A 22,555-nucleotide genomic window follows, 5' to 3' on the forward strand; every position below is an offset into this window, starting at 1 on the left:
TAGTCAACGATGTAAAAATTTAAAAAAAAGTCAGTAAGGACGTTATTTCAGTAATTTGTGATGCTTTCGGTTTCGTCTTTAAGCGCCACGTGTCACCACATGTAGGGTCTACATATGTAATAGTCTGTATGCTATTCTTAACACATTTCATCTAACGTTATTCTTATTTCTCTGAGTCTGTACCATGCAAAAAGTCTGGTGGCTGTTAGTAGCTGCCTCCTTTAAGCTCTGACTGTACCTTACTAAAGGAAATGGAGGAAACATGAAAAGTTGGTTTTGCTAAAGCTGCAGATGACTAAACTCTTTAAAATGTTTATCTATCAATTTTGCTTCAGAAGGCAGAAGTTCAAAACGTACTCATCCTTGAGCGAAACTGTGACTGATTTACTGGAAATAGTTTTCTGGGCGTTGCTGTCTCAGGAAGCATCGGCTCTCTTTCACTCTTTCTCTTTTAAGAGTTACACTCTTTTTGACTTAAAGCTGAACCACTTAGAGAACACACCAAACTGACATCAACCATGTGTTTCATTGTGTGTGATGGCCAACTCGTGGAACTGATGTTAATGAGCTACATCTGATTACATTTGCAGATGACCGTTGGATCTGGACCTGGTCCAATGTGGTCTACATGTGAAAAAAACAGTAGAATCTCCCTTTATTGCATTTTCACAAATAGAAAAAAGCTATATATATATATATATATATATATATATATATATATATATATATATATATATATGTCTATGCTTTTTTCCTACTATGACAAGTCAAAAATGTCTGCTGTGAAAAAAGGTCCATCATCTTGCGTATGATGTAACCAGTTAATTGTCATACCCCACCAATTGGATTTACTGTTATGGAAGTGACGTTTACACGCTCGCCAATCAGTGAACTGTGCCGAAAACCTGCCCTCGATTCCCCCGATCTGCGGCTGGGCTGATGTAAAGTTGCGTTTTCTGCAGCTGAATCAGAGCGCAATAGACACCACCTACAGTAGAAGTCTGTACAGTACAGTAGAAGATTTTTTTGAATAAATATTATTTAGCTTCCACTTCTCAGCGGACTGTGGTCGGTCTGACATGGCGACGGAGATAACGAAAGGTGTGGAACAGGTCTCAGTGGGTAAGAAAGAAATAGCTAACCTGAGCTAGCAAGCTAGTGAGCTAACTCCCGAATAAACGTGTGTCTAGCGTATTGCATCAGTTGCAGTGGTGCAAGCAGTTAGCATTTAAGCTAACGCTAATTTCTGATTCTGTAGGTCTCTGTTTCGATATTCGTTTATACGGAACAGGTTTACACAGTCACTTAGCGCTAACTTAGCCTGCGATGCCGATTAAAGATAAAAAAAAAAAAATTAGCCAGACAGAGGAAACTGTAAGCTAAATATTTAACCAATGACAGCTGTCAGTTGCCTGTGCAGCAGCTAAGGGGCTGCGTCAGTCAGTTAACCCGGTGTCATTTTTGTTTTGTAATTTGACTGTCCATTAGTCAACGATGTAAAAATTTTAAAAAAAGTCAGTAAGGACGTTATTTCAGTAATTTGTGATGCTTTCGGTTTCGTCTTTAAGCGCCACGTGCCACCACATGTAGGGTCTACATATGTAATAGTCTGTATGCTATTCTTAACACATTTCATCTAACGTTATTCTTATTTCTCTGAGTCTGTACCATGCAAAAAGTCTGGTGGCTGTTAGTAGCTGCCTCCTTTAAGCTCTGACTGTACCTTACTAAAGGAAATGGAGGAAACATGAAAAGTTGGTTTTGCTAAAGCTGCAGATGACTAAACTCTTTAAAAATGTTTATCAATTTTGCTTCAGAAGGCAGAAGTTCAAAACGTACTCATCCTTGAGCGAAACTGTGACTGATTTACTGGAAATAGTTTTCTGGGCGTTGCTGTCTCAGGAAGCATCGGCTCTCTTTCACTCTTTCTCTTTTAAGAGTTACACTCTTTTTGACTTAAAGCTGAACCACTTAGAGAACACACCAAACTGACATCAACCATGTGTTTCATTGTGTGTGATGGCCAACTCGTGGAACTGATGTTAATGAGCTACATCTGATTACATTTGCAGATGACCGTTGTCGTCAGTCACCAGCTAGAACTTTCACCCTGTAAAATGTTTATAAATTACATTGTATGTACAATATAAGCCTGGTGATATTATATTTTCATGTCATTTTTTTAAGACATGTCACGAAAAACCAACAATATAAGATAAGATAGACTTTATTAATCCCACACTGGGGAAATTCCTGTGTTACAGCAGCTCAAAAGAAGAAAAAAAAGTACACACATCAGAATAACACAAATGCACATTAAGTAGACATAGGAGAAAAATATATACATAAAGTATAAGAAATAGAAAAAAAAAAAATGGGTTAGTCAGTCTGTCATTACTTTCTGACTAACCTAACATGTATTTGGCACTTTGTGTGTGACCATAGTCAACGGTTCCTCCTGAAGATGTAAATCTGTAATCAGAATCATAACCAGCTTTATTGGCCTTGATAAACAAACAAGGAATTTGACTCAGATTAATATTTGCTCTCAAAGTACAACACTCACTGAACATATAAGAATAAAAACAGAAAGGACAGTAAGAAATAATCAGGGTTCATACGTTTTGAAAAAACCTGGAAAAGTTTTGGAATTTGAAAAATGCAAATATAATTTAACACGGCATAATAATATGTGATTAATAAATGTATTTTCACGTCGTCCTAACCTCAACGTTCTATTCGGGGCGCGATATTACGAATCCCACTATGAACCACATACATTATCATTCATTTTATTGTTAATCCTCTGAGGGTAACCTTTAACACTGATTGTTATTCTTATTGTATAATGTTGACTGACGTTTTCAGGAATACATAGTCATGGAAATTTGCCGAAAAGTATTGGTTAAAATGCGTATGAACCCTGAATAATAAATACTGTTAAGTATACAGTATAACAATACAATAGAATATACAATAACAATTAAAGAGAAGGAAGGAATAGTGCAACATCAGTATAGTCTGAGATTTAAGATGTAAATATAAATATGGTGCAAGGCAGTTCAGTGCAATGGTAATATATTAATAACAATATTGTAATTGTAATATTGAAATATACAATGATGAGATGAGCAGAACAGTGTCGATTGACTTTGTTCAGTGTAAGGGTGGGGGCTATTTCTGCGCGTTCAACAATCATTTCCTGGAACAGCTGGAAACTGTACTTTTTAGCCCAGGCATTGAATATGAGTGAGAGGGAGTTCTGCGTCTCACTCTGCCTCTGCTTCACAGGTGAGCTGTATGTGTCGGACAAATGTGGCAGCGACCAGGATGGGGACGGCACGCAGCAGAAACCCTTCAAAACTCCTCTCAGGGTAAAGCGGTCATGTCTATTAAAGTACCTCTGTTATTTTGTTGTCGTTTCCAGACACGTGTTTCAAACAGTAGTAAAAATAGTAGGCATGTTATTGATATTTGCCTCACTGGTTGATCCAGTTGCACCAATTTGTCTGTCAGCATCTCACTGTGTTTATGAACAAATCCTCGCAGGCTCTGATGTTCGCCGGGAAGGAGCCGTTTCCGACCATCTACGTAGAATCCCAGAAGGAGGGAGAGGTTGGTTTTTTTTTTTTCCTCATCTCCTTATTTTCACTTTAAACCTTTATCATATCAGCGTACTATACTGTATACACAGGAACAGGGTTGGGTCAGATTACTTTGAAATGTAATCCATTACTGACTACAAATTGCATGGCAATTTTTGTAATCAGTAACGTAATCTGTTGGATTACCCAAAACATGTAACGTAATCTGATTACTTTAGGATTACTCTTAGATCACTTCAGTAAATATGCACCTTAAGTAAAAGACACCGCCACAGAATTGATCAGTGACTTCCAGTGTTTCCCACACATAGACTATATTTTGGCGGTGCGCCGCACAATCAACACCTGCCGCCGCACATTGCGTTTCGTTATAACATTTTTTTTTTTTAACGCTATTTAAAACGCGCAGCATTCGTTCAGCTGCGTCTGTCTCCATGAAAACACGTCTACGGAGAAGACGACTGGTGACAGTCACAAGTTCACGAAAGGTCGATATCTCGTGAACGCCTTTACACAGTCACACATTAAAAAGTGCTATAATATAAATATTTTATATTCTGAATACAATGTTGTCAGTGTGTTAATGCTGGAGACCCGACTCTTAGCAAACAAGTGATTGCGCCGGCTTTAGAAAGTAGTCGCAAGTTTGTGTTAAAATACAGTTGGGTTGTCGAGGTCAAAACACTATATGTAGCAGCTGTGAATCAAATAAAGTTATTATAAATAATGTTATGTTTTACTCTTTACCCTGAATGTTTGCTGCTTCAATCCAGATGAGTATTGAAAAGTATTTTCCGCGACTGAAAAAGGCACGTGTTGAGGATGAGGACCAGCCTGAACCGGAGGTATCAGCCTGAGACAGAGCTAAACAGTCCGACCACTGGAATTAGTTACCTTATTGATTTGTTTACAATATTTTCAGGCTTCAACCTGTGCTGCTCACGCAGAGAGACACACTGGGAGAGAAAGAGAGAGATTCGTCAGGCATTGACGAAAGAGTAGGAGAGGAGGACGGCATCCAACAGTGTGTCCTCAGTTTTTGATACTTGATTGTAAACAAACTACACAGACAATTGGATGATAGTGACGCCTAGTGGACAAACGAATGAACTGCTTGTCAAATTAAAACATAGTTACAGTAGGGTTCCACACAGCAACATTTCACTTCGCTCTCATTGAGGTTGAATGGAGACGAAAATCGCCCTGATTGGGCGAGATGAGAGCGAATCGCTGAGGCAAGCGAAACAAAGTTGACGAAAGTTTAACTTTATTCAAATGAGGACCACTCGAGAACCAATCGGGTCCGTGTGTTTGTGTTTGGAGGCGGGAGTTACAAAAAAAAAGACAGACCAAGATGGCGGAGGTTATCAGAGCTGTATCATGAAAATGTGTATGTGATTAAAATGTTTCTACACGAACACTGGTACTTGTATCAACACGAATTGTGATTTATATGACACACGAACTTAGTCAGGGCACAGACACCACTAAATAGACCACTGTATATGTTAGTTTAAACACTCGGAATGTTCAGCTAGCATGTTCGGACATTGGATTTCATTGTAAAGCCTTGCCAGGCAGCTAGGCTACTTGTGCATTTTGTTTGATTACGTGTTTTTGTTGGCGAACGTTGATGCTTGTATCAACACGGATTGTTGTTTATATGTCACACGAACTTAAACGGGGCAAATACACCACCAAATGGACTGACAACTAGACACTGTAGATGTTAGTTTAAACACTCAAAAAAAGCTACCTGTGCTACCTAGCGTCAACCCTCTCTGCTGGCTGCCTAGCAGCCGGTGTTCTGTTGCGCTCTTGCGTGTTGTTTTTGCGACCACACCGCTTGATACAGTAGATGCACAACAGATGAGCTGCACTAGACCTTAGACATTTTAAAAGGAGAAATGTCATTTTTCTTCTCAGGTTTATACTTGTATTTTGGGTTTCTACTAGAACACGTTTTTTTTTTTTTTTAGCGCCTCTCTTTTAAAGTCCCCCTCCCGAAAAGCCCAGTCTGCTCTGATTGGCTTGCGTGAGCCTGCATGTGACATAGGGAGGGAAGCCAAATCTGAATGGTTGAATCCCATGTTTTTGTTTTTTTTGACAAAGGCAGCCCACAAATTACTGACTGAGTTGTCTTATTTTCGTTGTTTTATTAAGTTTGTGGGTTGGTAGGCACTCCCGATACCCACATGTATGTGCACAAACACTGAAAAGGTGAGTTTTTCATGGTATCTCCCCTTTTAAAGTGAAGGAAAAAAAACGTTGACGTGTAATCCACTATCTCTGGATGCCCAAGAATAAACTGACACACTTTACATGTTGCTTTAATGTATTGTTCTCAGTCTGTTCATTGGTGTTTCTCCTCTGTCTCTTCCTCAGCGTTGGGCCGTGATCTCTAAGACGCAGATGAAGAACGCAAAGAAGGCCTTTAACCGCGAGCAGATGAAGTGCGATGCCAAAGAAAAGAAGGAGGTGCGTTTGCTTCATATCTCCTGCGAGAGCAGCGAGCTATGATTCATACGTCTGTACGATCAAGAAGCAGATGCGGCGTTTTTAAATGTTTGCTCCATGTCTGTTGTGGCAGGCCGAGGACACCGACAGGAGAGAGAAGAATTTGGAAGAAGCCAAGAAGATCATCATTGAGAACAACCCCAGCCTGCCTAAGCCTGAAACGGTTAGACACAATGTTTCTACCATTTTATCCGTGTCTATATCTAATGTACTCATTGGGTGTCGGTATAACTGCTAAAACCTTTCATGTAATGACTTCTTGTGGTTACACTTTATGTTTATCACCGTATTTGTCATTAATCACAACTCCACATTTAAAGCATTTGTAACTAGTGTATAGACAATTAATGAATGCTTGATAACACAGAACAGAGTTTATGAATATGGTCATAAGTATTTAACTGTGTGTTGTGAGTCATTGTGCGCTAACCGCAACCATCAATCAATCAATCACCGGCACCGTTTTAAAAGTGTCGCTTTAGCACCGGTATCGGAAAAAACCCAAACGATACCCAACCCCAAAGTATCGTTGTGCCCTATTGTGCGAATGACGTAAGTGTTAACTGTGTTTGCAGGTTAAAATCCATCATCTGGAGGCCAAGAGAGGGCAGAGAGTCAAAGTGTTTGGATGGGTTCATCGCCTCAGGAGACAGGGTGAGGAGCCTGGCACATGAAAACAAATATAACCGTTTATTAAAACCTGCCGTTTAAAAAGGAATCTAACAGCTGAGATGGAAGATGTTTGTGTCTTTGGCTTCAGAGCGGAAAAGGGCACACTTAAGTTCAGAATGTCTCTTTACTTTTAAATTTCATTGACAGAGTGTTTGACTCGTATCTTTGTTCACTGTATATTTCCGGTCTCCTACAGGGAAGAACCTGATGTTCATCGTGCTGAGAGACGGAACTGGTTTCCTCCAGTGTGTCCTGTCTGATCTACTGGTACAGCTTTATAACGTCACCATTTTACACTCTTTATAGTGTTGAATCTTTTCTCTTTGTTTATGTTATATACTAATTGAAGCTGAGATCAATTGTCCTCTAAAAGTGTGTATGTTTTAATTTCCAAGGCTTTATTATTTACAAAAAGACAACTGTAACAAAGCTAGGTTTTTAAGTGATTTATTTTTTTTCGGAAATGGAATTAACTGAAACGGAGGACGCAACCAAAAAAACTGACAGGGGAATAAATTAATTTTAGATACATAGATATATTTCGTATATACATAACTGGCCTTTAAATGTTGATGATATCACTACCACACACCACGCTTGAGGTTGTGTTTGTCACGAAGCATAAGTGGATGACAAACACATAATCTTGTAAGCCTCAAACCTGATTTACTTATACATATATATATATATATATATGTGTGTGTGTGTATGTATATATATATATATATATATGCAAATGTTGAAATCAAAATAAGGCAAAATAAAGCTTTTCATCAGAGCATGCTCAAAACGAACATGTTTGATTTTTCAAATTTATACATATATGTCATACTGTATTCTTGCCTCTGATGCTAACACTGGCTTGTTTTTCTCCTTCTTGACTTCAGTGCCAGTGCTACAATGGCTTGGTGTTGTCCACAGAGAGTACAGTAGCTCTGTACGGGACTGTCACTCCTGTTCCTGAGGGGAAACAGGTAAGCACACCTGCTGCTTAACAGACAGAACCTGCAGTATGTGTACATGCATGCATGCATGCAAAAAAAAGAAACCAGCAGGAACCGGTGGAACAGACCACATATTTACATGAACTGTATCAGCCTAGTCCCTGTAAGATCCACATATACTGTACAAACCCCAATTCCAATGACGTTGTGTAAAACGTAAATGAAAAACAGAATACAATGATTTCCAAATCCTTTTCAACCTATATTCAGTTGAATACACTACAAAGGCAAGATACTTAATGTTCAAACTGATCAACTTTATTTTGTTTTTCTTTTTTCTTTTTTTGTGCAAATATTCACTCATTTTGAATGTGATGCCTGCAACACGTTCCAAACAATCTGGAACAGGGGCATGTTTACCACACACATGTATTCAATTAAATATAGGTTGGAAAGGTTTTGCAAATCATTGTATTCCGTTTTTATTTTACACAACGTCCCAACTTCATTGGAATTGGGGTTTGCACATGCAGCAGCAGGTTAATCAGATTTTTGTAAATACTTACCTGACCTAACAGTGTATTTTAGTTCTACAAGTTTCATCACAGCCCTCTGCTGGCACAGAGATACTTTCCCTGTCTTTGTCTTTGACCTGCACATACGTAAAACATGTCAAAAGCTGATAAGAAACTTGGTAATGCGGATACGTGGCATGCTCTAGGAGAAATCTGTCTAGGAAATGAGCTTTCTCTAATCCCCTACCATTATGGAAACCAGTATTGTTCACATGACATTTAAGAAGTAAGATTAGTCTGGTTTTCCGTCTCAGAGGGGACACACACACGTAGTTCAAGGTATTTTCACAGGTATATTCATAGGTATCCCACACCTTCCATTTTCTTTCCACTTGATTGATTTTTTTTTTAATTATCAATGTAAATTGAATATCTTTACTGAAAAGATAGACTTGGATCTGTTTCTGCTGAGACCTAGATAGTTTGTTTTAGACTATCTTCTTCCGGTGTCACTTGCAGGGTTGTTCAGATGTTCAAAAATGCAAATTCCCGGCCTGGAAAGGTTTTGGAGACTTAAAAAGACCCAGAAAGTTTTGGAAAAGTCATGGAATTTTTTTTTTTTTTTTTTTTAACACAGCATAATAATATGTGATTAATAAATGTATTTTCACGTCGTCCTAACCTCAACGTTCTATTCGGGGCGCGATATTACGAATCCCACTATGAACCAATGTCATTCATTTTATTGTTAATCCTCTGAGGGTAACCTTTAACACTGATTGTTATTCTTATTGTATAATGTTGTCTGACGTTTTCAGGAATACATAGTCATGGAAATTTGCCAAAAAGTCATGGAAAAGTATTGGTTAAAATGCGTATGAACCCTGAATAATAAATACTGTTAAGTATACAGTATAACAATACAATAGAATTTACTAAAAATATACAATAACAATTAAAGAGAAGGAAGGAATAGTGCAACATCAGTATAGTCTGAGATTTAAGATGTAAATATAAATGTAGTGCAAGGCAGTTCAGGAATACATAGTCATGGAAAACTCATGAAAAAGTCATGGAAAAGTATTGGTTAAAATGCGTATGAACCCTGCACTTAATAATATATAATATAATATTCTGCAACCGTCATGAGGACAGACAATGGATGCAGTAATAGTGCAGGGTGGATACAGTAATACTGCAGGGTGGATACAGTAATAGTGCAGGGTGGATACAGTAATAGTGCAGGGTGGATACAGTAATAGTGCAGGGTGGATGGTGGATACAGTAATACTGCAGGGTAGGCCTGCACGATAAATCGTTATAAAATCGCGGTCTCAATTCACACCTGTTCACGATTTAACTTTTAAATGACTTTGATTTTTTTTTCCTCCAATTAATTTATTGAAAGCATTCGACATTGACGTTAACATGTTTTAATTATGTAAAGACATGTTCAAGGAGTTCAGATAGAGCCTGTATCAGGGCCATATTTAGTTCAATGTGTTATATGTCACTATTTTTGGTAGCCTACTGTACATAAATGGCCAGTATGTTCTTTATTTTCTTTATTCATTGAAGCCTCTGTGTTTACAGGCTTGTGGTGATGCGCAATGTGCTATAGGTGCCAAAAAAAATCTGTGTTTGATACTGGCAATTTGTTTTGTTTTGTCATGGTTCATGTGTGCAATAAACATTACACTTCGTCTGAAAAAAAGCATGGCAGAGAATCGTGATATCAATTCTAAGCAAAAAAATCGTGATTCATATTTTTCCCCGAATCGTGTAGGCCTACTGCAGGGTGGATGCAGCATAAAGAAACATGAAGAAGGTTTGTTCATGCTTGTTTTGCTCTTCCAGGCGCCCGGAGGCCATGAGCTGCACTGTGACTTCTGGGAGCTGGTTGGCTTAGCTCCAGCCGGCGGGGCAGATAACCTGCTGAATGAAGAGTCGGATGTGGACGTCCAGCTGAACAACCGACACATGCTGATCAGAGGAGAGAACGTCTCCAAGGTCCTCCGAGTCCGATCCACCGTCACACAGTGCTTCAGGGACCACTTCTTCAGCCGCGGATACTACGAGGTGAAGCACACCAACACCCGAGTTTATTTCTGTTAGCAAAAGGCAATGAACAAAACAATCATTTTATCCAGTCAGACTGTTGCTTTCACAGGTTTAAATGACTAACGTCGCAGATGATAGCAGCTGTAGCCAGCGCTTTATGGCGTAATATTTGTGCCTCATTTCTGAGCGAGCAATTGTATATTTTTAGCACAGAGACATATATTTATTTAAGCACATCCATTACATTTTGAAGGTTAAAATGAAATAAAATGTGGTTATTATGTATCCCGGTCCAAAATTCCTGGACTTTATCACAGGACCATAGGACATGAAGTAATTGGCTCTGTCTTACATTTCCAGCAATTTGGGTGTGTCTTTCAGACCAATTCTAAACAATCTGGAGGGAGTCTAATAGAAGCGATGCGTAATCTTGAACTCAGTTAAGCGCGCCCTCACATCACGTGACGTAGTTTTAATATTCCTACAGCTTCTGTCCCATCCTGATCATCCAGTGTAATATTCAGATCCATTTCGCATGTCTTCTTGAACTTTTAATTTGAAGCCATTAGCCACCACACTACACTGCACTAACCTTCATCCTGGACTTTACATCTGCCCATTGCATATACTATATATTCTTTACAACTTTTCTGAATTATACAGCTGATGAGGTCTGCTGACCATGTTTTTCTGTCAGCGAATGTGATGGTCGCAAAAATAAGGGAGCCTGCTAGGTGAATGTTTTGTATGTTGATCTATGCAAATCAAGAGAAAAAAAATAAATAATAAAAGATTTAATTATAAATTAGTCGCCTTCTGAGCTTAATAACAAATCAGTTATTGTACTAACCCAGGAACCCAACCTTAGTGAACGGATAACCTGCGAATCGGACTTCAGACACATGCAGGTCGTTCTGTTGCAGCCTTCTAACTGCCTTATCTATTTGTGTTTGTTTTTTTTTTTTTTTTTTTCTGGGAGTAGATCACTCCTCCTACCTTGGTGCAGACTCAGGTGGAGGGCGGCTCCACGCTTTTTAACCTCAACTACTTTGGCGAGCAGGCGTACCTGACGCAGTCCTCTCAGCTCTACCTGGAGACCTGCATACCTGCCCTGGGCGACACCTTTTGCATCGCCCAGTCGTACCGGGCCGAGCAGTCCCGCACCCGCAGACACCTGTCCGAGTGAGCATGCTGTTCAACACTAAAGTACACTCAAGTAGCCCGATTTCTTTACAATCACGTTTAGCTTTTAGCCAAGCCAAGCACAGACAGAGAAACTGTTTCCTATATTGTGTGTGAATACAGCTGAACCAGTGATTTCATCGTTTTCAATCACATAATTGTCTTTCTGTGTGTAAAATAGTTTTCAGTGACACAAAATCAGCAACCCTTGCTGACACAAAATAAACATCGATATAGTTCAAAGACAAAATCTGTACTGTGATCACAGAGAAATTCACAGAGAAGTTATCAGTATATTTCTTAAAGGCTTATGTTTTTTTTTATTATTATTTCCTGGCCACTGATGCGTACATTCCACAGCAGTGTGTACACACACACATATACACATACACACATGTAGAAGTTCAGTTTTCAAAGATAAAACGGTTTCTTCAAAGTACAGGGATATGAGATGAGGTGAATTGTAGTTTGTGACTTTCGTGTCATTAATATTACTCATTTATGTAAAAAAAAATGTGTGTGTGTGTATATATATATATATATATATATATATATATATATATATATATAATATGGTTATTGATTTTAGTTTTTTCTGTGCAGGTACACTCACATCGAGGCCGAGTGTCCCTTCATGACGTTTGATGATCTGCTGAACAGACTGGAGGATCTGGTGTGTGACGTGGTGGACCGAGTGCTCAAATCCCCCGTTGCACCGCTGCTCTACGACATCAACCCCGTATGGCACCTTTTTTTTTTTTTTTTTTTTTTTTAAATATATGTTGGAACATGCTCAAGCTATAACGTGTTACGTTTTGTCACAGATGGCTTCCTAATTAACAGTTGATTTAGTGCAAAAACAAATTGCTGATTGATGGAACGTTCATCAATTAATATTCATTTTATACATCGATAATAGCCAACAGTAGACCTTTTTCACGGCGGACATGTTGATAGGGGTGTGCAAAAAATCGATTAACATTCGTATCGCGATTCAAGCTCTACCGATTTAAAATCAATTCATAGAATTCCAAAAATCGATTCATATTTTTTTTTTTTTTTAAATTGTATGTCTACTGCAATCACATGGGAAAACTAACTACACTTACATACTGTGAATCTTTTTTTTTTTTTTTTTTTAGATTATGTTTTTGGTAGGGCTGTCAAACGATTAATCTTTTTAATCGCGATTAATCGCTGAAGTTCTATAGTTAATCGCGATTAATCGCATGTTTTATCACATGATTAAATTTAATTTGTTAGTTTGATTAAAAAAAAGTTATTTTGCATTTCAGAACAGTTTTTAAGTACATTTTAACAATGGAAAGCAATTCTTACCAGTGTATCTTGATTGGGAATCAAATGAATGCAAAGAAAGTTACTTTATGAACTTGATTTTAAGATTTGTATTTGTTTATTATTTATTTACTGTAAATAAAAGAAAATGTGTTAATCTAGTCACACATTTGAATCTAGAGTTACTGTGCAGTAACTCAAAATAATTGTGATTACTCACTGACGTCCAGTGATCACCGGTTAATGAGACAGTGTTTGCACTTGGCAGCAGTTCCAGTTTAGCTGCTTTCTCCGTGTCATACAGGCTGTGTGTGGTGAAACTAGTGTCCCCCTCGACGGCAGTGTATAAGACGGGTCAGAATATGCCAACCGTAGTACGTCTTTAAGACCCGAGTCCTCTACGATGCTGACAGGTCTGCAGTTAGTTGCCACCCATTTTGCAAGAGTGGTAGTCATTTTTTTGGATTTGGTTTCATCCACAGGTCGGCGAGTAGCACTCTCCAAAATAGTAGTAATAGTAGCCTGTTAGGCATGACGCGAAGCCGAGTGAAGTGAAAATAAATAAATAAATGGCAGCATGCGATTAATGTGATTTTAAAAAAAATTAACGCGTTATGCTCGGCCCTTAATCACATCGCGATTAACGCGTTAATGCTGACAGCCCTAGTTTTTGGGGCATTTTCAGCCTTTATTTGGATAGGACAGCAGAAGACATGAAAGGGGAGAGAGAAGGGGGAATGACATGCTGCAAAGGGCCGCAGGTCGGAGTCGGACCCGGGAATCATTTTAAAAAAAAATTTTTTTTAATCGAGAATCATTTTTGAATCGAATCTCGAGCCTAAAAATCGTGACATTTTCTGAATCGTGCACCCCTACATGTTGACGTGTCATAGTAGGAAAAGCACAGTTGTGTTCAAAACCATTAATGATGGCTGCATTCCACTTAGGAGAGGCCCTGGTGTTGTTCATGCTGACTCACTGAAATAGCTTACTGGGACACTTGATGGAATTGAGCCATCGTTAAGGTTATCAGTTTCTGCTGTGACAAGTCAAACTGTCTGCTGTGAAAAAGCTCCATACCAGTCGTGGTAATGTTGAGCTTCAAAGTTCACTCTGGACATTTGAAACCGCAGTTGACATAACAATTTTACCTCAAGCTTTAGTAGCTTTTCTGGAGCTTTTGATCCCCTGCTCTTCATAACCATATGGATAAATTGTATATGTCATACTAATTTGATAGTAATAATATATTTCTTTGATGTTTTTTTTTTTTTTTTCCCCTAGAACTTCAAAGCCCCCAAGAGGCCATTCAAGAGGATGAACTACACTGAAGCCATCGAGTGGCTCAGAGAGCACGACGTCAAGAAGGACGACGGCTCGTACTACGAGTTCGGAGAGGTGACGACTAAACACCACACACACACACACACACACACACACACACACACACCAGAATATCTAACCAGCATCATTCAGGTTCTTGTCAGTAGAGCTCACAACATGACTCATTAGCCCAGAAATCCCTTTGATTTCATGTCAGCAGTCATCCTGGAAGAGCATGGTGGTGATGGTGGTGATGTAGTTTTCCTGTACGTCATTGGCTCTACTGGATGCAGATTCAGCTCGGATAAACAGACATCAACAAACAGGATGTTTGAGGCTTTTGAGGATCGTGTAATCCTTTAGTTGTGTAGCAGGTAGTTAAAGAGCACACAGTTGAGTTTGTGCTGTTCTCAGTCTGAAGTTCAGTTATTAAACATCTGTGGAGCACGCGGGTCATCAGATCCAGTCAGCAAGGAAGTGCTGAGCTCAGCTGCAGTTTTCAGACTCACCTGTAGAGGGTGTGGCTGTCTTTATTGTCAGCTGGAGCTCTATTAGTCTGTCAGAAACATGAGACCATGCTTTTCATTTACAGAGCTCAAGATGTTTCTGTCACTACTCATAACATAACATTCATTCATTTCACTATTCATTATTCTACTTTGTGGAATTGTTTCTGGGGTTTTTTTTAAACATATTTAGTAGTTATTAGACTTGTAACTTGACATTGTAAACAAAGATTTCTCCTCGCGTTGTTTTTTTCATCAACACGTTTGAAGAAATTGTTACTCAAACTTACTTAAATCATTTCTTTATTTGTGAAATCCCCCTTTTTTGTGTGGCCTGACTTTGATATTTAATTCTGCGTTTTGACTCGTCTGTTGTCTGCCTCCCTCTCAGGACATCCCTGAGGCTCCAGAGAGGTTGATGACAGACGCCATCAACGAGACCATCCTGCTTTGTCGTTTCCCGGCTGAGATCAAATCCTTCTACATGCAGCGCTGTCCCGAGGACAAACGCCTCACTGAGTCGGTACGAACCCCCCCGGGGGAAGCCAGAATCTAGTTGAACATTGGGCACAAAACCAGGAGGTACATCAGGGTGGCTCTTTCCTGCAATGGTCTAAAACAACTAGAGATATTTCAGGGGTAGATGCAAACTGTACGGCAAAATCTCTGACACTTGTAACATTCCTATTGTTTTAGAGTAGAGATGCACTGATTACAATTTTCTAGTCCGATTCAGATTTTTCATTGAGTTTGACCTGCCGATACCGATTATACCATTTTTCCTAACGACTTTACAGCACACACAAATATTTATTTTCTATCTTTTCTTTAATAGAACAGTTTACATTTTGCATAGAACATAGAAAAATTTTTGAACAGATAAATCGATCGCTATAAAATACAACTATATAAATGACTCCTGGTGTGGGAAATTCACACACATCTAAAGTGCAGTGTTATGGAAGAACAATTTCCTTCTTTTCACATCCAGTATCCAATAAATTTATATATTTAGCAAACTAAACTTCTGTATGAAAACAGGTTATGGCAATACAATAATATATAAATAACAAATAAAAATAAAATAAATATAGCCTTGCAGTATAACAACAGCGCCATGTCTTAAGGTAGTTACACACCAACCAGACGGCCGACCGTCGGCAGAAAAGCCAGTCGGACTGATCAGTCGGGTCCCCGAGGTCCAAAAAGTGCCTCGGAACACACCGAAGAGACGCCGACTTGAGCGTACGCTCTGCCCGTGCGCGAAATGTAATATGTCTCCATAGCAGCAGGTGGCGCTGCTCTGTATTGTTTCCTAGAAAATGAAAACCGGCAGCTGACTGGACGAACGCGTCATGTGGGTCTTTTTTCTCCGGAAATTCACAGCCAGACTGTCATGGCGGCTTGTTCAGAATACGATCTCATATTATACTAAAATAGTTTTAGAAACGTGTTTCTGAAAACATTTTGAGCGAGAAATGGGCCGTGCAGTTGCTGAATCGGTCTTCATTTCAGATCGACAAAGGTCAGTTTAAAAGATTTTTGTCAGATTTTGAGAGGCTCATCCGCTCGCCATTTCCGGGTAAGTCCCGACTGAGCATGTCGGGTCGGCCCAAATGAAGGCAGACGGCTCCTCCGACGGACGACGGCACGGAACACACCGAACAGACTCGAGTCACCGACCTCGCCAGACGGTCCGACGGCCGATAATCGGCTCTGTGTGTCAGCGCCTTTAAAGCAACCATGGGCTTAGCAGCCAGCGGTGGAACTGCACCCCTCTGGCCCAGAAAGACTCCCAGAAACTTTTATATTTCAGTGGATATTTCCTTTTTTTGGGGTACATCAACTTACCAGCCCGAACACTTAAAGGGTCCTTTTTTAAAACATCACGTTTTTAACATTTTTAACTTTCACTAGTAGCCGAATCCAGAGTTATTAAACTAGGCATGATGAACGCGAGCAGACCCGCGGGACCGCGCCCGCCCATGTCGCCCTGCACTCCGCAGGCTCATATGACGGTTCTCCCGAGGTCCTGTAGCTGTAATAATGGATATAGCTAATGGCTGTAATTCACCATGTGTTCTGTTAGTATATCCATGGTATTATCTTATGATACATCCGAGGGATGTATGTATGCTGTAAAGCCTGTAACGTGGATGTAACGTCATTAGTGTTTCCCAAACTGCCGTGGCTAGTAGCTAACATCAGCGGTAGCTAGCATGGATGTATTAAGAGAACGGTAACACTATACATAGCTATATGCCTAGATAACGTTACTACAGACATAGTGAGTACATCGCCTTGGTTCTCTCAAAACATCCGTTTATTTTGATAAGCATTACTAATTAATACATGCCAAAGTGAAGTGTTATAATGAACATTGTCGTTGACTGTTGATGTCAAAGACTGCAGGCTAACCTTAGTAGCTAGCGCTAGCTAGTATCTAGCTAGTAGCACGACTTAATGATTACATCTCCTTGGTTGTCTAAATACATCCATCGTTAATAAGATAAGCATGTAAACGATCAGGAACAACGAAAACACAATGTTAGTGTATATTTTAGACAATGACACGGCGAGTTCATGAGTTCGCCACGTATACCATGGATGTATTAAGAGAACGAACTATACTATACACGAGAGAGAAGCTCATGAACGCGCATGTTGCTACTGGTTGCTACGACAACACAAACAAACTGTTGCCAGTGCGGCATAAAATCGGCATATGCCGGACTGACCGGCCGGTCGCCGGTCATGGCCGATCACGTAAAAGTCGGCCAATTCCGGTCACCAGCCGGTCAATTGGTGCATCTCTATTTTAGAGTATATATTGCTCTAAACTAAATGTAGTAACACTTAGACCTGATGTCTGGAGCCAAGATGGGATTTCAGAAATTGTGGCCTTAAAATTGTACTGATACGTGCAGGAAGCCATGAAGTTATTTTCTAACTTATGAGCTATATGATCATCTCGTGTGTGTGTGTGTGTGTGTGTGTGTGTGTGTGTGTGTGTGTGTGTGTGTGTGTGTGTGTGTGTGTGTGTGTGTGTGTGTGTGTGTCCTGCAGGTCGACCTGTTGATGCCGAATGTTGGCGAGATCGTCGGAGGCTCGATGCGTATCTGGGACTCGGAGGAGCTGCTGGAGGGATACAAGAGGGAGGGAATCGACCCGACCCCGTACTACTGGTACACTGACCAGGTAACCGACAACTGAGTTTTTCTTTTTGCTTTGTTGCATCTTGGCCCAGAAAGGAATAGCATTTCTGTTTGATAGCCACTGATTCATCATTTAAGTGCATTTTGATTTAAGCCCAACATGAAATATTCTCTGGTTCGTTATTGATGTTTTAAGAATGACGGGTGTGCAGAGCAGGTAAAGCGAGCTGAAGCACAGAAGGGAGGGGACGGGATGAGGAGGAGGGAGGAGCGAGCTAGTCTTCGTTTTGTTTGAAAATACTTTGAACGTCAACAAGAAGTAACGTCACCCAACATCGCGTAGAGCACCTTTAAGACCACTTTTTGAAGGTCTCGGTCTTGTCTCGGAATCAACCGCATTTTTGCTCGGTCTCGGATAAAGAGGACTTATTTCAAGACCACAACTGCAGGGATTTCGCTAAATTGCCTGTGCGTTGTCTGATTTAGGCCTATGTGTTAAAACTTGCAAATGCAACCAATAACTGACTCGTATCTTATTGGAAATTTGTTATTGTAACCGCCCTCTCCCTGCCCCCTTAACACACACTCCCAAGAAAGTGAATGCGGGAGACAGGAGAAGAAGCACTGGTCTTGTTCTTGGCTCTGTCTCAACCCCTCAAAGTCTCGGTCTCGATACACTCTGGTCTCGGTGATGACCTGGTCTCGGTTTAGGTGGTCTCGACTACAACACTGACAGACAGATACTGAACACTGTTTATTGACAGTAAGGCGATGCTCAGACTGCAGGCAAATCCGATTTGGAAGGCTAAATCAGACTGTCTGCGTTATTTGCACATGGTTAGATAGGATTTGTGTGTTCAGACATCACCAACCTATCTGTATAGGTTGCTGTGGTAATGACCTAGCGTCAATATAGCTATGCTGGTGACTCGGCTTTCCAACGCAGAAGTTTGAGGAACGGAGGTTACATGATTTTGCCCTCCAAACAGTTGCGCTGTCAGGTCCCGAAAAGACTGTTGTTCTTCTCCATGTCCTCCATAGAGCTGTGGTAGTAGCAGCATCTGCTCAGCACTTCCGTCACTCTGGATTTGACGTCATCTGTGTGTTTTGTTGTGAGTAACAACTTTTATTGTGTAAAGGTAAAACCGGAAAGACTAAGGGCCCTATGTTGCACCCGGCGCAGCGCAAAGCCCGACGCAAGTGTTTTTGCTAGTTTAAGACCGACGCAGTTGTCAGTTTCCCGTCCAGCGCCCACATCGTTGAAACAGCAAATGCACCTGCACCCATCTGTGCGCCCATGGTCGTGCTGGTCTTACAGGGAGGTGTGTTCAGGTGCATTCTTGGCGTATTGCTATCTTGAAGCAGCGGAAAGTGATGGCGCCATCGACCAACAAAAACCTGGTCTAAAGCCAATAACGCAGCATTTCATTTCATCCCCACGAGCAGATCAGTTTCTTCACTTGAAAATGTCTCCTTCCTGCTTAGCAAATCCGCCATCATAATAGCAACGCGCCAAGGTCCAAACGCGCCTGGCTTTTAAAGGCAATGGGCGTTGACACTCTGTTTGGTTTGTTGCATGTTACGCCCAAAACACACCTATGAATCAATGAAGACACTTAAGTACAACCCTTCTGAACCACGGACCCTTTTTTTCGCCGTTTAACTAGCAAAAGTGGATTCATACACGCCCTAAACGCACCGCGCCAGGCGCTTCACGCCGTGTGCTTAGATCGTTAAAATAGGGCCCTAAAGCTGTGGTGCTGGTGACAATGTGGAAGTGGACTGAGACACATCTGTAAGAAAACAATTGAAATCGCATTTCAAACCACCTCCAAATGGGGTTTAGATTTGCAAAAATTGCATTTAATATGTTTTTTTTTTTTTTTTTTTTTGTTTTTTGCTGTCCAGACTTTCTAAAATCTATTTGGATAGAACGGATTTGGGCTGGCTGTCTGAACAAGCCTAACAGGGATGGGAAAAAGAAAATAAAAAAACAGCAGTGATAAGCTTGACTCTGCAGTGGACTGCGTGCGTCACCACGGTAATGCGGTAGCCGTGACAGCCCTAGGTGGTGTTTGGTTTTTTGCCCGGTGGGAAAGAGGCTTTACGGAGTAGCAGTACTGGTTACCCGAATCGTAGTCAGTGAGGTGTTGAGATGAAAATATGAAGCTCGTTTGTAAAAGCTGTGGACAACCTTTTTAAATTCGAGGAACAGCGGGACATGGACAAGGCCCTGCTGACCTGTGGGTTCTCCAAATCTGTCCAGAACTTTGCCTTGTTTTCTTACTGTGTATTAACAGGCCGCTGTGTGTTTGTGTTTCAGAGGAAGTACGGCACGTGTCCTCACGGCGGTTACGGCCTGGGTCTGGAGCGTTTCCTCACTTGGCTGCTGAACAGACATCACATCAGAGACGTCTGCCTGTACCCCCGATTCATCCAGCGCTGCCGACCCTGAACACACACACACACACACACACACACACACACACACACACACACACACACACACACACACATCCAATATTAATATTAAACAATGTTAATATTAACAATATTAAATACAATCACAAAGAGTTCTGTTTTGTGCTTTTGGCTGTTTTAGGTTCTGTATCAAACCTCATGCAAGGTCCCTGTCTTCACTCAGACAGAGTTAGATCACCTGCTGTGCTCTGCCTCAAACTTCACAGCTTCCTTTTTGTTTGTTCTGAATTGAAACCTGAATCAGATCTTTTCTGCCTCTGCTCATGCTCGTTGGCCGATTTCAAATAGTAAATACTGTAGTTTCCTGTAATTTTCTGCAAGTCCTGGAAAACAATTCTCAAATGTGGTCTTGAATGCTGCTAAATAATAATTTTCCACCTTAAATTCAGTTGTTTTTTCAACTTACTGTTTATTTTATTAACATTGGCCTTAGGATGTCCACCATCCTGACTGTGAACAACAGCCCTGCTTTTGTGCACTTCTCATGTATTTGGGAACATTTTACTTCTCATCTGAAATAAACCGCTAGGTCTAGAAATCAAAGGTAGTAATATAACATGGGCAGCAGCCCCTCCATTGAATTGGTTTAGAAATTGGCATCGGGTCTCATTACAGTATGTTTATGTTTCCGCCTTTTCATCTGAAAATACTCAACTCAATCTACTGTACTTGAATAAATGGGATTCAAACAGATGGTTGTCTGAAGGTTTTCTTCAGGTTGCATATGTCACATCCATGTTCAGGTCATTTGTACCTTGTCTTTGAGTGGTGGCTAATGCCAAAATCAATCACCTGCTGAGTATTCAGTTTTATAATCAACTTTAATTTTCATGTTTTTAAGTTTCTTCATCTTAAGGCAAACCAAGTTCATTTATTTAGCCCTTTTTCTTTTGACCTTAAAAGGCTTAGCCTTAAAAGTACTATTAACAACTTTTACCACACTGTAACAGCAACAAAATTTGTCTAAAAGTGAAAAACAAACTTGTAGAATAATCACTACTGAAGTATTCTGTGAGTGCATATTGAAGTAAACTTCCCATAAGTCTTCTGTAAAAGCACATGAATAGCTACAGGCTAATTGACTGACTTTTTAGCTAGCTATCAAACAATGAAATGTTTAGTTAGGGAATAGCTACAGGCTAACTGACTTTTTAGCTAGCTATCAAACAATGAAATGTTTAGTTAGGGAATAGCTACAGGCTAACTGACTTTTTAGCTAGCAAACAATGAAATGTTTAGTTAGGGAATAGCTACAGGCTAACTGACTTTTTAGCTAGCTATCAAACAATTAAATGTTTAGTTAGGGAATAGCTACAGGCTAACTGACTTTTTAGCTAGCTATCAAACAATGAAATGTTTAGTTACGGAATAGCTACAGGCTAACTGACTTTTTAGCTAGCTAGCAAACAATGAAATGTTTAGTTAAGGAATAGCTACAGGCTAACTGACTTTTTAGCTAGCTAGCAAACAATGAAATATGTTTTTTGGAGGAATAGCTGAGATCTCCAGTAAAAATGTGGTTTTGTATAGACACAAAGAAAATGGTACTATGCACACAATTATGGACACTTGTATCAACAACAAGACTCCACACTAAGATGAGAATTATTCTATTTCTATGCTCTCTAGACCAGAGATCTCAACAGGGGGTCTGCGACCATTAAGGTGTATGGTGTTATATACTGTATGCGCCTCATTACTGAGCGAGTAATTGTATGTTTTCAGCACAGAGAACTATATTTTGCAAGCACATTACATTACATTTTGAACAGAAATGAACACTCGGCTGACACACTGGAGCGCGAGACAGACAGGCAGGTAGGCAGACAGACAGACAGACAGGCAGACTGTGAGGAGCTTCCGTTTTCTCATTGTGTGTGTTTCTTAAGAACTGCTGCAACTATTATTTCTAGTCATAGTGCTATTGTCTTTATTGTTACTATAATTGCCACTGTTTATCATACCAACTGCTATAATTAGTATGAATCATATTTCTCTATATTTGTATCAGTGTCTCTGTATCCTAACCGGCAGCGTCAGAGGGCCGCTAACCAAGAGTCAGGTTCTGTCTGAGGTTTCCTGCCGCTGTTGCAGCAAACGCTTGCTCTTGGGGGGGAATTGTTGGGTCTTTGTAAATTATAGAGTGTGGTCTAGACCTACTCTATCTGTAGAGTGTCTTGAGATAACTCATGTTGTAATTTGACACCATAAATAAAATTGAATTGAATTGAATTAAAATACAGTTCCTGGTACCTCTTTGGCTTTGTGCTTCATTCTCGTAAAGTTGATTGTAAAAGG

General features: G+C 40.1%; 1 protein-coding gene across 2 annotated transcripts; it reads left to right on the forward strand.

The window, feature by feature from the left end:
• Positions 1-913: 913 nt before the first annotated feature.
• On the forward strand, positions 914-20,293 carry nars1 (asparaginyl-tRNA synthetase 1). 2 transcript variants are annotated; one of them, XM_078270635.1, is made up of 15 exons: positions 914-1,101; positions 3,292-3,374; positions 3,550-3,615; positions 5,991-6,083; positions 6,196-6,285; positions 6,698-6,776; positions 6,991-7,061; positions 7,682-7,768; positions 10,111-10,332; positions 11,297-11,496; positions 12,100-12,235; positions 14,077-14,190; positions 15,013-15,144; positions 17,688-17,819; positions 20,100-20,293. In XM_078270635.1, the coding sequence occupies exons 1-15, from the start codon at positions 1,080-1,082 to the stop codon at positions 20,229-20,231; spliced, it is 1,659 nt and encodes a 552-aa protein (XP_078126761.1). In that variant the 5' UTR covers positions 914-1,079; the 3' UTR covers positions 20,232-20,293. The 2 variants fall into 2 exon arrangements, with proteins under 2 accessions (XP_078126761.1, XP_078126760.1); XM_078270634.1 differs by having other exon boundaries at positions 915-1,122.
• Positions 20,294-22,555: the final 2,262 nt, after the last annotated feature.

This window comes from Sander vitreus, chromosome 16 (assembly GCF_031162955.1).
Source record: "Sander vitreus isolate 19-12246 chromosome 16, sanVit1, whole genome shotgun sequence".
NCBI classification, from domain to species: domain Eukaryota; kingdom Metazoa; phylum Chordata; class Actinopteri; order Perciformes; family Percidae; genus Sander; species Sander vitreus.